Source organism: Diorhabda sublineata, chromosome 4, assembly GCF_026230105.1.
Source record: "Diorhabda sublineata isolate icDioSubl1.1 chromosome 4, icDioSubl1.1, whole genome shotgun sequence".
Taxonomy (NCBI): Eukaryota; Metazoa; Arthropoda; class Insecta; order Coleoptera; family Chrysomelidae; genus Diorhabda; species Diorhabda sublineata.
In genome coordinates this window covers 25,312,395-25,329,946 of record NC_079477.1, presented here as the reverse complement: position 1 = coordinate 25,329,946, position 17,552 = coordinate 25,312,395, and the positions used below count along the sequence as shown (strand labels likewise).

At 30.7% G+C, this 17,552-nt stretch overlaps 2 protein-coding genes across 5 annotated transcripts in view; one reads left to right on the top strand and one right to left on the bottom strand.

Moving 5' to 3' along the window:
* The window catches only part of LOC130442839 (GTPase-activating protein CdGAPr), a 97,284-nt gene that overhangs the window by 13,105 nt on the left and 66,627 nt on the right, over nucleotides 1-17,552 (bottom strand). For all 3 annotated transcript variants that reach the window (XM_056777203.1, XM_056777204.1, XM_056777202.1), the window contains exons 8-16: nucleotides 12,090-12,245; nucleotides 11,757-11,919; nucleotides 11,402-11,678; nucleotides 10,175-10,302; nucleotides 9,913-10,070; nucleotides 8,367-8,538; nucleotides 6,580-8,312; nucleotides 6,152-6,529; nucleotides 3,568-4,233 (exon numbers count right to left, since the gene is read on the bottom strand). In XM_056777203.1, coding sequence (XP_056633181.1) covers nucleotides 3,568-4,233; nucleotides 6,152-6,529; nucleotides 6,580-8,312; nucleotides 8,367-8,538; nucleotides 9,913-10,070; nucleotides 10,175-10,302; nucleotides 11,402-11,678; nucleotides 11,757-11,919; nucleotides 12,090-12,245 — 3,831 coding nt within the window. The remainder of the gene's footprint in view (nucleotides 1-3,567; nucleotides 4,234-6,151; nucleotides 6,530-6,579; nucleotides 8,313-8,366; nucleotides 8,539-9,912; nucleotides 10,071-10,174; nucleotides 10,303-11,401; nucleotides 11,679-11,756; nucleotides 11,920-12,089; nucleotides 12,246-17,552) is intronic.
* LOC130442840 (protein obstructor-E-like) lies at nucleotides 1,387-15,934 on the top strand. Of its 2 annotated transcripts, none has more exons than XM_056777207.1 (2): nucleotides 1,387-1,419; nucleotides 14,639-15,934. In XM_056777207.1, the coding sequence occupies exons 1-2, from the start codon at nucleotides 1,416-1,418 to the stop codon at nucleotides 15,190-15,192; spliced, it is 558 nt and encodes a 185-aa protein (XP_056633185.1). In that variant the 5' UTR covers nucleotides 1,387-1,415; the 3' UTR covers nucleotides 15,193-15,934. The 2 variants fall into 2 exon arrangements, with proteins under 2 accessions (XP_056633185.1, XP_056633184.1); XM_056777206.1 differs by lacking the exon at nucleotides 1,387-1,419 and adding an exon at nucleotides 12,748-12,883.

The window sequence follows — 17,552 nt, the reverse complement described above, 5'->3', positions numbered from 1 at the left end:
TAATTATTTATATTTATATAAATTTTTTTATTTCCCAATTTTTTTAATAGCTAAATGAATTAGAAATAACAAAGAGAGTAGTAATTTTAAGGATGGAAACTATGAATATTTTTTTTTTAATATTTTCATTATAAAATTTTTTTTAGATTTTTGGAAGCCAAGCAAAGATTTTATTACATCTTGTTTGGTAGAGAAAAAAGCCCACCGAGATGGCAGTTTTGTGTTACGCAGGTAAATTCCAACATGGGAATGGCACTGGGATCACTGTTTGTGAAAAAATATTTTGATAAGAGCAGCAAAACAGACACAATTAAAATGACCAAACAATTACAAGACGCGTTCAAAATAACCCTACAGGTGACTATATACATGGAAATTATTGTGCGAATCTATTTTAAAGTTTCTAGGAAAACACTTGGTTAGACAATAACACCAAAGATTATGCCAACATGAAATTGGACTACATGGATTTGAAAATTGGTTTTCCTGATTTTATATTAAACGAAACTTTGCTTGATATGAGATACCACGACGTTGAAGTTCACGAAAAGTATTTTTTCGAAAACGTTTTGACATTTTTGAGACACCTTACACAAATTGAACAAAAAAGAATGGGGGCGGCTGTAAATAGGACGCTATGGAGTACCCCACCTGCTGTCGTGAACGCTTATTACAGCAGAAATAAAAATCAAATTATGTTTCCGGCAGGTAAAAATTTTTCAAAAATCAGTATTTACTATACAACAACGTTAGTTAATTTTTTTTACCACTTCTCAGGTATTTCGATTTCCATTGTTTATCCTGAAAGTTCTTTTTTCTATTGCTTTGTCGTAAAATTTTTTTCTAGGTTTTTTTACCATCTACGGCATCTACTACCTACCAGATTCAAAAGTAGTTCAATAGTTCAAATGTACCATAAGCAGACATTCATTCTATTCTATGCATTAGGATTCAGATTTGTTTAAACAATTTTATTTCAAGTTATTTTATTATTATTATAAGTTTAAAAATAATCTATTTTCTTATGAATTTTCTCATATCTTCCAAACCAACAATCTTCAAATTCAAAAGTAGTTCAAATACATCATCCAAACATGTTATAATTTATTTATTGCATTTAAATTGTGATACTTATCGAAATAAAAAAATAAAAAGTTGAAACAATTTTTTAGGAATGTTACAACCACCATTTTATAATCGCCATTTTCCAAAGGCACTTAATTTTGGTGGTATTGGGGTAGTAATAGGACACGAGATCACACACGGGTTCGATGATAAAGGTAGACTATTCGATCACGAAGGAAATCTTCACATGTGGTGGAGACAATCTTCCATTGAGAAATTTTATGAAAGATCCCAATGTATGATTGAACAATATGGACAATATGTTTTGCCGGATATACATATAGCTTTAGATGGGTGTGTAATCATTATTTTTTTTATTCTAATCTATGGATTGGTATGCTCAAGTAGGTTCAGTAGGAGGTAACATACCCAGACTTTGTAGAAGGCTCTCTGGTAGTATTCAAAAGAGTTGCGGAGCTTGTACAATTTGGTGAAATTGTTGGGTTGTGGAATATTCTAGATGAAAGTCAAACTGTTGCTCTGATTTATTTAGTTATTATTTTTTTTTTCAATTTTATTTAGATTTTTGAAATTTTAGACTAATTGATTTCATAAAAGCCAATTTTTGAAAAAAATAAATTTGGAAAAGGCAATTTTTGAACAATATTCACCCAAAAAGCCGAATTTTTGATCAAATTAAATTAAAAAATCCAATTTTTGACCTAATTAAACTTAGAAAAAGACAATCTTCATTCAAACTCAACTTGAAAAGTCCAATTTCAGACTAAATTGAACTGTAAAGCTATTTTTTACTAAAATGAAATTATATAAGCTCATCATGAAATTCTATTTTTGACTTATTTACACTCAGGAAAGCCATTAACGTCAAAGCTAAACTCAAAAAGCCAATTTTAGGTTAATCAAATTTTTAAAAATCAATTGTTGATCAAATTGAATGGAGAAATGCCAATTTTCAATTAATTGAATCTAGAAAAATAAATATTTGATCACCATAAAAGACAATTTGTGACCGAATTAAACTCAAAAAACCAGTTTTTGATCAAATTTAACTGAGTAAAGAGAATTTTTTGTCAATTAATTATCATCATTATCAAATTTTGACCTATTTAAAGTGAGAAAACCCAATTTTCAATCAAGTAAATTTCTTATCAAAATAAATAGAAACAAGTCATTTTTGATTAATTTGAATTGAGAAAAGCTAGTTGTGGAATAACTAAATTTTAAAATCAAATTTTTGGCAGAGTTAATAAAAGAAAAATCAATTTTTGTCATCTTAAGTAAAAATAGCCTATTTTTGATCAAATTAAACTTAAAGTGAAATTTGATAAATCAATTTTCGAAAATGCCAATTTTTAATAAGATTGAAAAGAAAACCAATTACTTTACCAAATAAACTTTTGAAATTTTTTGACGGAATTAACGCCATAAAAGACAATTTTTTTACCACAGTAAACTCAAAAATCCAACCTTTGATCAATTAAATCCAAAAAAGCCTATTTCAGACCAAATTAATTTCAAAAAGAAACTTTTTATTAACCAATTTTTGATAAAAAAGAAGAAAAAACAAATTTCTAGCAAATTAAACAGAGTAAAGTCAATTTTCAACCTATGAAGTTCGGAAAATTCAATGAAACGCCAATTTTGGTAGAAATTAACCCTATAAAAGAGAATTTTTGACAAAACTCAAGAAGCCAAGATATGAACAAATCAAACAAGGCAAAGACAATTTTACTACATTAACCAATTTTTGAAAAGACAAATTTTTGTTTACATTTTTAATTTTTGACTACATGAATCAATTATTGACTACATTAACCAATGTTTGACTACATTAACTAATGTTCGATAAGCCAATTTTTGACTACATTAACCAATTTTTGACCAAATTAAACCCAGAGAAAAATTTTTTAGACAATTCCAATAAATAAAACTACAAAGCATAAAATCTTTCATGGAATATTTCCCGATAAGAATTTTTACCCACTTTTGTTTTCCCGAAAAGAATTTTCAAATTCGGTTGGTATTTATACGAAATTCGTTTTCGACAGATTTATAACGCAAGGTGAAAACATAGCCGATAACGGTGGACTAAAACAAGCTTTCAGAGCGTACGAAACTTGGTTAGAACGTCACCCAGATGCGGACGAAACATTACCTAACCTCAATATAACCGGTAGACAATTATTTTTTTTAAATTTCGCACAAGTTTGGTGCGGACAACAACGCGTCGAAGCGGCCAAAAGTCGAATCAAAACATCCGTTCACGCTCCCGGTATTTTTAGAGTTATCGGAGTTTTGAGCAACTCCCGGGAATTTTCTCGAGTATATAATTGCCCGAAAAATAGTCCTATGAATCCTGATTACAAATGTATAATATGGTAGGTGAATAATTAAATGTTTTATCAATGCGTTTTGATGTAATATAAATAAAATATAAAAATTCGTAATTTTTTTTGGAAAAAATAGGAATTAATGATTTACCTTGGGCTTCTGCTATCCAAACTAATCCTCCTCAACCTTTCGGCTTCTGTTTCCCTTTCCCTAGTATCGAAAGTATGCCTCTTCTCTTTTAAAATTTCACCGTCTCTTCTTTTATGTCTAATAAAATCCAAATCTTTCAATTCCTCATCCAAACTCTCCTTTTTTTCTATCCTCCCGTACAATTTGTCCCGATATTCTACGGAATTTAACTTTTCACGGTTCTCTAAAGAATTTACGAATTTTTCTCTACCATCTTGTATATTTTTGGTTTGTTTCAACGGTCTGTTCTTCTGTATAATTAAACTAGTTGGCGGGGAGATTTTTTGTGTGTTTTGTTCGAATATCGCCGCTCGAGATTTCAAACTTTCCTTCATCGTTTTCGGTTTATCGGCAACTAACGTCGTCGAGTCCGATTTTTCTTTAACGGTTTCTTCGTCTTCTTCGAATCTCGAGGTTATTTTAGAAGAATTGTCCAACCGTAAAGATTCTTCTAACTTGGTGGGAGGTTCTTGACCGTCGCTGTCTTCGCTTCGCGAGCTACGTCTTCGATGGCGCGGCGGACGCTCGACCTCGACGATCTTCGATATTTCGATGGTTTCTTCTTTGGGTTTGTATATACGTAGACGGGTTAGAAGAACTTCTTTGTCTTCTTTGAACGACTCCGACCTGGATTCAAAAAGTATGATCAGTTATATTGTCATAGTATGTTCTCTGTAGGTTCCCAGAAAGAAAAAAGTTGACACTGTTTTTTGAATAAAGCTGTTGAAAACAAAATTATTAAACTGTAATTTCACTTTTTGAACACACTGTATGGAATACATGTTCTAGATTGGGGTATAACTTCTATTAAATACTCTTACTCTTTCCCTTTACAATATATCTAGATCAGTTTTAATAAAAAATGTCTAGGTATAAAAAGTGTCTAGAAAGATATTAGTACTAAAATAATTTAGTATTAACTTATTAAAAAAGTCACTAGGATAGATTTATTGAAAAATGTTGTTAATGCAACTGTGTAAGACACAGTTTTATTAAAAAATGTCTAAGAAGTTTCATAGAAATAAGTGTTTAGCATATACTTTCATTAAAAGGTTCCAAGTGTTGTTACTGAAATTGTTTAAGGAACAGTTTTATGAATAAGAAGTGTTTAGGGTGAAGTTTTATTAGAAAAAATGCCTGGAATAAAGATTTATTAAAAAATGTCTAAGAAGTTCCATAAAAAAAGTGTTTAGCACACAGTTTCATTAAAAGGTTCCAAGTGTTGTTACTGAAATTGTTTAAGGAATAGTTTTAAAACTGTCTAGGAAGGTTTATAAAAGTGTCTAGGATATAATTTTATAGAAAATGATATGATAGAGCTAAATATAAAAAAGTGTTTATGATACAGTTTTAATTAAACAAAAATGCCTAAGAAGTTTATAGAATTGTCTAGATACAGATATATAGAAAATGTTTTAAAAGTTTTTTTATAAAAAGTGTCTAGCATACAGTTTTATACAAAAGATATGTCTATGATATAGTTCTAGTGTTTAGGATAAAATTTTATTTAAAAAAAGGTTTATGAAAGTGTTTACCTTACATATATAAAAAAATGCCTGAAAATTTTTTTATAAAAAGTGCCTAGGATATAGTTTTATATAAATGAAATGTTTTAATGAATCAAATGTTCAAGAAGGTTTATAAATACGTCTAGGAGACATATATAAAGAGAATATTTTTTGTAAAGTTTGTTATAAAAAAGGTCTGGGATGCAGTTTCATAGAAAAATAGTGATGATGATACTGTTTCATATTAAAACAAATGTTATAATACAGTTTTATTGAAAAAAATGTCAAAGTTTTATAAAAGGATCTAGAACACAAATTTACAGAAAATATCATATAAAAAGTATTATATAAAAAAGTGTATGGGATACAATTTTATAAAAAAAAGTGCCTGATATAGTTTGATAGAACAAAATGTTAATGATGTTGTTTCAATGAAAACTATGTCTATAACGTTTTATAAATGTTTTTATGATACAGTTTCATACAAAAATATGTTTTGGTACAGTTTTATTGAAAAAATTTCCAAGAAGTTTTATAAAAGTATCTAGGAAACAGATATACAAAAAAATATCTGATAAGTTTTATATAAAAAGTTTATGGGAAACAAATATATAGAAAAATGTGTCTATGATAAAGTTTCGTACAAACAGCAAACAATTTAACAAAAAATAAATGTTTGGGATGCATTTTTATATGGTAAATTCTAATATATTTTTATTTTATAGAAAGTGTGTCTAGAGTATAGTTTTATAAAACAGTATTAGAGTTATAACTGAAACTGTATAAGGATACAATCTTTCAGGATACTGTTTTCTTTAAAAAACAGTTTAAGATATAGTCTGGGAAAATGTTATTAAAACTCTCCAAAATTCGATAATGTCTCTCAAGGAAACAGTTTTATTGAAAAAAATGTCTGGTATTAGCTCTTGTCTGTTAAGTTAAAAATTTATAAAAGTGCCTAGTTTCATAAAAACGATACTATTTCAATTAAAAATGTCATTTGATGATCATTTTTATGTAAAAAGTAATTAACTTACCTATATCTGTCTTGTAAAATTCTCCTTCTCTCTTCCTTATACCTCTCTATCCTTTCTCTCTTCTTCTGTTGTTCTTCTTCACTTAAATTTGTGTTGATATTTTCCGAACTATGTGCCAAATGCAACGAATCGACTTTACCGTCGTCCAAAGGTAACGATTTAGGTTGATTCAACGTTTTAGGCAGCGAATTCGTTTTATAGCTCAATGAATTGTTTCTATGACCGACTCTTTCATCGAAAGAAGTTCTTCGACTGCGGTTCGTACCGAATTCTTTTTCGAACGCTTCTTCGTCCAAAGAACGCGTTTTAATTTGATGTTTGAGATTCCTGGCGCGCAAACAAGGCGGTAAACTATCCTTTTCATAAAATTTCATTAACCTAAAAATAGATTTATAATATTTTTCGAAACGATTTAATAATTAACTTACCTATGACAATTGGAGATATTTGTACTATCATCAGATTCTTCTAAATGTAATACTGGATTATCACCAGGCGCGCTACTAATATCTACTTCTTCTTTCTTATCTGCTACTGTACAAACAGAATCATTCACCTCATTTTCTTCTTTATCAGTCTTGATCTCTACGTTTTCATATACATTTACACTCCTCATACTTTCACCATCGATATTTTCATATAAATGAACGTTTTCTGATTCTAACGAGTCGTAAGTATCTTCTGGGCACTCGTTTTTTACTAATAATCCGTTTTTTTCTTGATCCTCATCTATTTTTTCGTTTTCCCCGTCCAATAAGGCGTTCACCTCGTGTACGGATCTTCTGAAGTACTTAACTTGTTGATAAATAGATGTATCGTCAATCGATTCGGTTTCATCAGATTTTCTTTTATCGTTGTTGCTAAATCTACTTTCTGTAGGACTGAATTCGATTAAATTTACTGGACATTCCTCACCTTCCGGCGGTAAGTTTTCTAAATTTTCAATGCTGAGACCTTCGCTGGTATTTTTTGTTTCTGTTGGAGTGAGAGGTGTTAATATTTCTTGCGAGGAACAATCGTAGATCTGCGTCGGACTAACATTAGGACTAGCGCTGTTTTTCGAAGGACTTGCTGGAAAACTAAGCGAAGTCTGACTAGTGCTTAAGTTGTCTAAGGAACTTTCTACTACCTCGCTTAGACTTAGATCACTGTGACTGAAACGATCCGAATTGTCGACGTGATGATGATAAGGGGCAGAGCTGATACTAGCCGTATATTGGATATTAGATGTACTGGATTGATTTGAACTAAAAGTTTTTTGATCGTTGTAGCTACCGAGGGAATATTGTTCGCTGGTATTACAAACAGCGCCGGAACTTAAATTATTTTTTATTGTAGAATCATTAACGGACGTTAAATCTTCTAAAGCGCTAAGACTTTTAGGTCTGTCGGTTGTATATTCACCGTTTACGGTTAAACTGGCTTCTTGTATAGGTAGCGAAGCTGTAGACGTGGGTATATCAACTTTTTCTGTGTTTAATATCACGTTTTCGTATATATTACCGATTGGCGGTTTTAAAGGTGACGCTGGAGTACTACGCGGCGGCGATCTGTAAGTTATACTTATAGTAGTTTTGATATTTTCGTAATTGTGAGTTTTGGAAGTAGGCGATTTCAGTTCAGTTTTTTGGAAAGTACTTTCCGAAGAACTATCGTAAGTAGGAGAAATGGCTGGTGTTGTATTAGCGCTACTTTCGCCTAATTGTTTATATACCGGTGAATCAGGCGTTGGAGTTGTTAATAAACTGTTGGAGCCTAAATACGATTGAGTGAGATCCAAATCGGTGAGCGATTTGGGAACGACACTTTTTACTGTATTATTTTCTATATCTAAAGATTGTCGTTTACCGGATTTTTCTAAATTATCCGAGTTTCTTGGAGATTTATTTTTAGGTTGATAAGAATCGAATAGTTTGTTCGTTTGGATAACGGGACTTTCTGGAAATGGGTGTATCACAGCCGTAGTGGAGACAACGTTATCTGGAGTATTACAATCGATGTACTGAATATCGGATAGTTGGTCTTCTAATCGTGTTCGTTTCCGCGTATGAGATTCGGGAGATAACACAACACGAGGTTGTTTTTTAGGCGAGGGATTCACCGAATTAGTAGCGCTATTATATTCTTCTGGTCTAGCTCGCGTTAGGACACGTCGTTGTGTCTAAAAACAAAATAAGTTAGAAAATATTGATATCAATTTTTTACATATATAAACCTCTTTATGTATCCTAGGTGAACTAACTAGACTCTCGTCTTCTGAAAATATTCTCATTTCTGATTCCTCTAATTCGAAGTTGATTTGAATTTCACTGAGATCCAATAAGGAACCTTCGGAATTGTTCTGTGAATTTTGAAGTGTATCGAAATACGAATCATGGGAAACTGACCTACAAAACAATTAAATCTTATTTCGATATAGATAAAGCTTTCGATCGGATACCAAAAGAAATACTGAAACAATATAGCACAAAATCTCATTCGAGAAGCGATAACATGTCAACAAGTTATTTTCTAGTAAATGAAGGTGTTCGACAAGGAGGATTTTGAACCCACTACTATTTAACATCTTAATGGATGACCTGAAGAAGGAAGCAAATAAAAAACCGTTAAGTACAGGAATTAGTCCATCCCTATAAGAATGTACTTTTGCTGCCAATTTCGAACGGTTTGGTAAAAGAGAAAAAGAACTTACCACAAATTTTCGAATTTTAAATACTTAGGAATAGAAATATATTGCCAAAAATGCATTTTAGGTAAAATGGAGGTACTTATAAGGGTTAGAAGGGTGTATATAACTACATGTAAGAAAAAGGCTAAATGCTGAAACTAAAACCACAAAACAAAAGAAATCAGAAGACAGATCTATGTACTGATTCTTACTTTTGGCAGTAGAAACTAGATACTAACAGAGAAGTTCAAAAGAGAAATACCAGCAGTGGAGATGAAGTGACTAAGAAAAGTCCTGGGAGTTACAAAACCAGACAAAATATGGAGTTAAGATATAAGCCATAATATCTTAAACGAGCAGTACAAAAAGGACAATTGACTAATGCTAGCCCCATATGAAAAAAAAAACAACATGAATCACAGTTATTTATATTTAAATAGTCCTTTTTAAGTTGACGGAATATTATGATACTTTTTTGCAATTTCTTCTTTCTTGTTTACTTTGACCTCTCCTATCAAGTGGTGTGCTTATTGGGATGTTACAGGGGAGGGAAAATATACAGAAATTTAGTTTCTCTGTCCATATAATATCCACTAAACTACAATTTTTAGAAATGTTTTGGTTCTTGGCACTTCCAGTTCTGAAAACTTCTGATTTTGAGTAGGTATCACAAAGCTTTTATCCTGTTAAAATGTAAATATTTGTAAATGTGTATTTGCTTTCATTGAATTCACTACTTTCAATTATTTTTCCTCCTTTTAAACTATTTTTCATATGCCTCCATTTTTGTTTCTAATTTTTCTTCAAATTTCCCAATATTTTGAAGTTTTTATTAATTTTATCTTCCCACCTGGTATTTCTTATGGTGTACTTTTTGTTGGAATTGAGACTTTTTTTTGAGAATAAGATATTTTTGTACCACCTTAGCCCCAATAATATAATATACTTTAAGAAATCTTTTCTCTGCAAAGGATTAACATCATCAAAGTTCTTGTTCAATACTTGTCCTATTTTATCATTTCACTATTAGTTTTTCTTTACCTTACAGTTATTTTTATTATTATAATCAACCAGTTTTTGAAAAAAATTATACCTGTTGTGACCGGTAGGTTTATGTAAAGAATGTAGAGGTCCTAAAACGTCTTCGCAGCTAGCCGGTTCCGAATGACCTGATGTTAAGCTTTCTGCTGATTTTACTGACCTCAATTTTCTTTTCATTTCGGTCAGGTCAGATTCCGTGACAAATTTTTCCTAAAATAATAAAATTTTCTATATAATTATGGATTTAATAGTGAGAAATTAGAATTTAAGAAGAATTATTTTATATTTAATATTGTAGATAGAAATTTTCTTACATTCATAGTAACTGGTGTAGAAGCTTTTCGATTTTTGGAAACGTTTCCTTGAGTTTGGTTCCTAGATTTCGTGAAAAACATTCTCCAACCCGATGGAGACCGTTTAGTGTGACCTCTTTTTCTGGCACCTAAAAAGTCGAATCAAATGATGATAGAAAATGTAATTGATTGAAATCAACATCGTTTTCATAAAAAAATTTCCAAAAATTATTACAAAATATATATTTTTTGTTATTGCATATTAATGCCTATCGATTGTACTGTTTCTAAAAAAAAGTTTTCGATCTTAATTTCCTGATCTAACTTTTAATTACATAGTTGAATGTCAGATTTTATCCAATTTCTGGGTTTTTGACAAAAAAGCTGAAAATACATATTTACAGTGAAAGTATGCGAAAATTCGTGAATTATTATGTATTTTTTTCGAAATAATGTTAGTAGTTTCATGAATTTTTCTCAATTTCCCGTCCTTTTTCCCGAGCAACTGATATATTTTCTGAGCTCCTCGTATTAATAAACCCCTAGATAAATTTAGGAAAACCTGAAACAAAATTTTTTGCTACTTTCAGAGCAAATTTGAAATTTATTTTCGATTACTTCTAACTTTATGTTATATAACTCGCTTTGTATAATCACCATAATTGTTGTATTTTTTTCATGATACTATCCACGTTTCTCTTTGGATTTTTTTGTATTACAACGTTGCCATACCACAAATGTAGACACTATAAACTTTTATAGTGATATTTGTTAAAAAAAATTAGTCCATCTTTAACCCTATATATTTCTTACAATTATGGTCTTCAGTACTCAATATGAGCAGTGACTTAGATACACGTTTTTTGAATTTATTCATGTCGAAAATAAATCGTTATCTCAAATAGTTTCGGAAATATTGAATTTTTTATACCAGCATGTCAAAGTTTTCCGAAATTTCTGTATTTTTGACAAAAAAACTGAAAATACTCATTTACAAAGAAGATTTTCGAAAATTCATGGATTATTATGTATTTGCTTTCGATAAACTAAAAAATCTTGTTAGTTTTCAGATCAAATGTACCATAAAATCCATTTTTCATGAATTTTCCTAAATTTTTTTCCAAGTGACTAATATCTTTTTCGAACTCCTCGTATCAAAAAACAACGTTGCCATTCCACAAATGTAAGTACTAATTGGTATCATGACGTAAAATGGTAGTATTAAAAATTCTTATCGATAATACTAACCTGATGGTAATTCTATGATAGTATGGTATTTCTTCGGGAGATTTTTTGGTCCTCCACCTACTTCGATATAATTACAATCTTCATTTTTATTTGGTAAATGTTTATTTCTAGCCTCTTCTAATGTTATCAATTTTGTTGGTGTCGAAATTGCTAGGCTATTAGGTCGACATTTCTTCGATAATAAACTTTCGTTGGTCATAGTCGGTTGATCTAAGTTAGGTAAATGATCACAGAATATTAGATCGGTGTAACAGATCAAAAATTCCGTCACTACCGCCTAGAATTATAGGAAAACAAAATTACCAAATATTTTCGATATCGAATACATTGATACGAAATTTTAGTTTTATCTTACCTGTACTCCAACCCCCTGCAGAGCAGCCACACCACCTACTTCCAAAGCTTCGCACCTCAATAGATTTGGAGCCCAAACTATGGCAACGTTTCTAGTTGTCATACCCGTGCTCGCTCCATTCTTGGCTACTTTTGCCAAATGCCTCATCAAATACTCCAGAGTCCTGGGAAAAAAATACAAATAAATTGGATTGGAATTTGAACAATTTATCTCATTAACAAATTTTGAAAATAGGGTGAAAATGCACTACCACGACCATTAATTCTGAAGTCTAATTCAAACAAAAAATCTAGTTAAAAATCAAACCTTATCTGAAAGTGGATTTACAATTACCTGTAATGTGGCGGAGGAAGTTTTTGTACGGTTTCTCTCATCTTCAACAGTCTATCGTGATCAGATTCAGAATTTCTTATTGCAGTGTTGCAACCTTGTACAGCGTTTACGAAACTTTGGTACAATTGATAAGTGCATAACGGATTTGGTAATTCTCTGTAAGAATATTAAAATAAACAAAAACTATCCTTGATAGGGTAGGGTAATAAAACAACTATTAAAAGAGATCTAAAATCAAGACAATTCATCAAGAATGAAAAATTGGATTAAGAATTATCTAATATATTGACAAGTTTCGACTATTTGGACCTCATCAGTATAAGATGTTTGCTTCTTAGTTTATAGTATTTAATTTGAATAGAAAACGAACTGAATGCAGTTTGTTTTTAGTTAATAATTAATTTAATATTGTAGAAAGTCAGTCACAGGATTCAGAACTTCGTTTCAGGAGTAAAATTTTGTAAAAAAAGAATAACAATTAACTGTATTTTTCGAATAAACAATCCACTTATTTACGGAATGAAGAATTTTGGATATCAAACGTCATGCGGATCTAATTGTTTGAACACGGCTTGGTGTAATAAATAATAATTCGTTAACAATAAAGATATAAAGATAAGACATTGACTTTGTAAGGTCATTCCTAGATGATATTTCGATATGTATACGTAGACAATTTAGAATTGAATTAAAATATTTACATTTCATATCAAAGAAAAATAATATGCAAGTTACAGTGATCATATATTTAGTTGTTATGATACGAGGTGCAATTGGAAAAACTTTTTTTAATAGTAAGTATTAATAGAATAATTTGAAGCGAAATTTATTGAACTCAAAAATTATAAAATCATCAAATAACAAAGAGAAATGTACGAAAAGAGTTTTTTCATTTTTTAATTTTACTGTAGGGTTGCATTTAAGCTCTATATCGTTCAAGAATGTTACCAGGGAATTTTAAAAAGTTAAAACGACTTTTATTTACTCACCCAATGTATATATTAAGTTTATATTGATTCATAACTATTTTCCATAATTTTTCTACTGTTACTTTTGATAAACATCCAAAAAAGTCTTTTAAAATTATGAAAAAAAATTATACTTCTAATTTTATCTTGTATGAATTCCAATGAAAATGAAATTGAGTGATTTATTGTTGGTATAATCAAATGAAAAAATAAAATTCTAAAAATAATTTAAAATTTTACATATGTTGTCAAGTGTTACACATTTATGGTAAAATGATGATTTAAACTTTAAAAACAGTTTTTGAAAATCCAAAATAATGTTTAAAAATCTAATTATTCAACTTAAGTTATAAGAAATTATATATGTGTTCTATATAGAGAATCATTCAACATTTTACTCCATTAGAAAGACTAATAAAACTATAGTAGACATATTACATTATTGGATGACTCCCGAATCATTAAATTATATTCTTACACCATTAGAAAGACTCATGGAACTCCAGCAAACATATTAAACTAATAGAAAGTTTAAAAGTACCTCAGCCGACTTACTATGCTACTAGAAAAATACTAGGAACCTTAAAAGTCTTATAAGGCTACTAGAAAGACTCATGAATCATTTAATAATATAATAATATATTATTGAGACTCATGGAACTTCAGCATAGTTATTGAGTTACTAGAAAGGCTCATGAATAATTAACTGATATTTTTATGCTGTTATAAAGACTCATAGAACCTCAGCAAATATACTATGCTACTAGAAAGTCTCTAGGAACCTCAAAAGAAATATAAGGCTACTAGAATGATTCATGAATCATTAACTGATATTTTTACGCTATTAGAAAGACTCGTGGAACATCAGTAGATATAGTAGGCTTCTAGAAATACTCATGAATCATTAACTGATATTTTTACGCTGTTAGAAAGACTCATGGAACCTCTGCAGATATATTACACCACAATAAAGATTGAAAGTGTCTCACTAGACATATTACGCTACTAGGAAGACTCGAAGTACCTCAGCAGATCTACTACTTACTAGAAAGACTCTAGGAGCCTCAAAAGACATATAAGGCTATTAGAACGACTTATAGATTAATTACATTAGCTACCATATTATAAAGTCTTACGTAATATCAGCATAATTTTTATCATAATTTTATCAGAAATATTGTAAGGACATTAAAAAGTATATTAAGTTATTAAGAAGGATTCATGGAACTTCAATAGACATATTGGGCTCCTAGAAAGATTAAGTAATTATCAATAGACACATTAAGCTATTAGAAGAACTCAAGAAACCTCCATAGACATATTACGTTAATATTAGAATTCTAAAAGACTCGAGAATCATCAGCAGACACATTGGACTAGTACAAAGACTCCAGGTACCTCAACAGACATAGTAAGAAAAACTTCTTAGACATTTTAAATTACTAAAAACACTCAAGGTACTTCAATAGACATAGAGAGCTATAAGGAAACTTACTAAAGACATTTTACAATACATGAAATTTTAGCACAAATATTATCTTACTGGAAAGTTTGAAGTTTAATGTTCATTCTTCGTTTCAGAAACATCTCGAACAAACCAAAATGTGGAGTTAGAGGGGAAGCAAGTACCTCACGAGATAGAATGCTCACTTTACTATCGCTACGTTTACGGAGTAAGAGTACTTAAAGAATGTTACGAAGGAAAATTATTTAATACCGAAATATCGAACTGCGATTACAGCTACAACGTCGATTGTGGTAACAGGAGCTATCCAGAAGAAAGGGAAAGTTCGAGCGAATACTACTATATAGATAACGACAACTGGAACATTATAGAAAATTCAATTCCATCCGAATGTCCAATTAAAGAAGATCCTTACGAACAAGATGTACTAATGGCGCACGAACAGAGCTGCAGTCACTATTATAGATGTATAAATGGAAAGAAATATCTGATGAAATGCCCGGGGATATTACAATTTAATCGAAGGGTATTGGTATGTGATTGGCCAAGTAAAGCGAGATGTTATAGTAAGTGGTACACTAGTAGTAGTAGTACCACCACCGAAACACCAACTAGTACAAACACTAGCATCGTTATAGTTTCTTCAAAACTATTCTTTAATTGTGACTAATGAAATTTTTTTAAACATGATCAGTTTAGATGTCTTAAGATGTGGTGCATCAATTGGTGAAGAGAAGTAAGGTTAAGTTCAAGATATAAAGAAGGGGCAGTTTTAACGAAAATTGGACTAACTTTAGGTAAAATTTTTAAAGCAGTTCTAGATTTTATATCAACGTTTTATAATTGAATTAAATGGTATTTAAAAATTAAAAAAACGTTATAATTGATAGACAACCATTGTAGTAATATCTTGAAATTATTTCTATTTATTGTTGAATGATGTGAATGTAATTGATTTAATTTAGGTTTAGACCAGTGCAGAAGCCATCGAAACTAATGAAAAGTGGAAAAAATATTATAGCAAGATGAGAATAGGCAGAGAATATAAAAAAAAGGGGGAAAATAAATTACGGGCGATTCGAGTTCGGGAAGTGGGTGACGGTGAATTTTTAATGGTAAAAAAATGTTTTTTTTTTCATTTCCGCCAAAACTATAAGTTCTAAAGAAAAAAATTACATGGTAAAATTGTAGGTAATTAAAATATCTACAACTATTGTTGTCACACTTTTTTCACATTTCTCAAATTTATGAGAAAAATTGAAAAAACCATATTTTTTGTTTTTCTCTCACCTTCACCCACTTTCCGAACTCGGATCGCCCGTAATTTATTTTTCCCTCCATTCTTTTTATATTCTCTGCCTTTTCTAATAGGTTTAATATTTTTAGTTTCAAAAATTATCGACCCTGTTCTACTTCCATCAAATTTTAGTTATTTTTTCCTTTAAACTCTTTTTGTAATTTTCTATAAATAAATTTTTTATCAATAAAAATATTTGATTATTATGTTATTTAAAAGTATACAAAATTGAGATAAATGTTTTATTTAATTAAAAGGTTAGAGGTACATAAACGATACCAAAATGATATATACCTACTTATAATAATAATAATAATAATAATCCGAAAATAAACAAGTTCAAAAACATAACCTCAAAATATTTATAATAATTCGATTTTCAAAAATATTTTTCAGCCAAAATCTCTCTAACCTTTGCAGTATTATTTTTTATATGTTTGTAATGATAACAGGAGATATTGAAATAATAACGTAGAACTAGAACAAATGACTAAAATTCATATTTATTTTATTCCAATTTCAATGGCTGACGTATCAATTCGAAATAACAACCCAAACAAATATATCGAAAGATATATCAAAAACTTGGGTTAAAAATCGTGACAGATATCGGAAGAAGTTGAAAAAAATTCGAATTCGGATGGAACGATCAAAATATTCAGGCCAAAATTTTTCCCCAATAGAATCGCCGTCGGATCATTGTATCAACGGAATATATGGGATACCGCAATATATTCATTGATAATCGGCTCATTCGCATTCCAGTTCATACTTTTTCAATTTTATAGATTTAGTTTAAGTCAATAATTTAACTATCATTGTGTTTTTTATTTGAAAAAATTTTGTCTAGCATCCCAATCCCCCAACATCCATTGCAAGGCGAGGTTTGTATCTATTAACTAGTTTCGACGTTATTACACTTCATCATAGAGGTATAACAAACTCGCATTCAGGCTTGAGAATTGAATTGAAAACAACATCGAAGGGCGTCGATATATGATTCATGTAATTAAATATTCCCCAGTGAAAACTATCTGGAGTCATCCTCACTTCCAACTGCGAACCACTAATCAGGTAGAAATCTAGCATAATCGCCGATATTATAGATTTCGATGATAAATGAAGTATGTACAATATATCAAAATAAATGATTTCTACTATTCACCACTGGAATAATTTCGGAATTTGATATTTCAAAAATGTATTCTGTCGTTTGTCTAAGGAGAAAACAACTACTTTCCTAGCTAATGCCTCGACGAATCGATATTAACACCCCCCAAAACGGGAAATAGCGCATACTCCAGTCTCCAATTTCTACTAAAATCACATTTACTCAATTGGAGAACGGAAAAGCGAATTTATCGCATAATTCTCCGTTCGAGGAGCGGCTGTTCAAAACGTGGGAGCGAAAGATCATACGCCGAAGATATGGAGCACTGCGCAAGCAGAATGTGTTGTGCAGCCGTACAAATACCGAGCTCCACCTGCTCTATGAAGATCCCAGCCTGGTGGAAGAAGTCAAAAGGGCTAGACTCAGATGGCTAGGCCACTTGGAGCGTATGCTTGAAGAGTAGGGGTGCGCAAATCGTGCCGGCGACTGCCTGGACGATCGCGCAAACGATGGCTGGATGATGTCGAATAAGATCTTCGGGAGTTAAGGGGAGAGGATGGAGACGCCGAGCGTTGGACCGTGAAGACTGGAGGAAGTGCCGTAGTCGTTGTGCCAGTGTTAT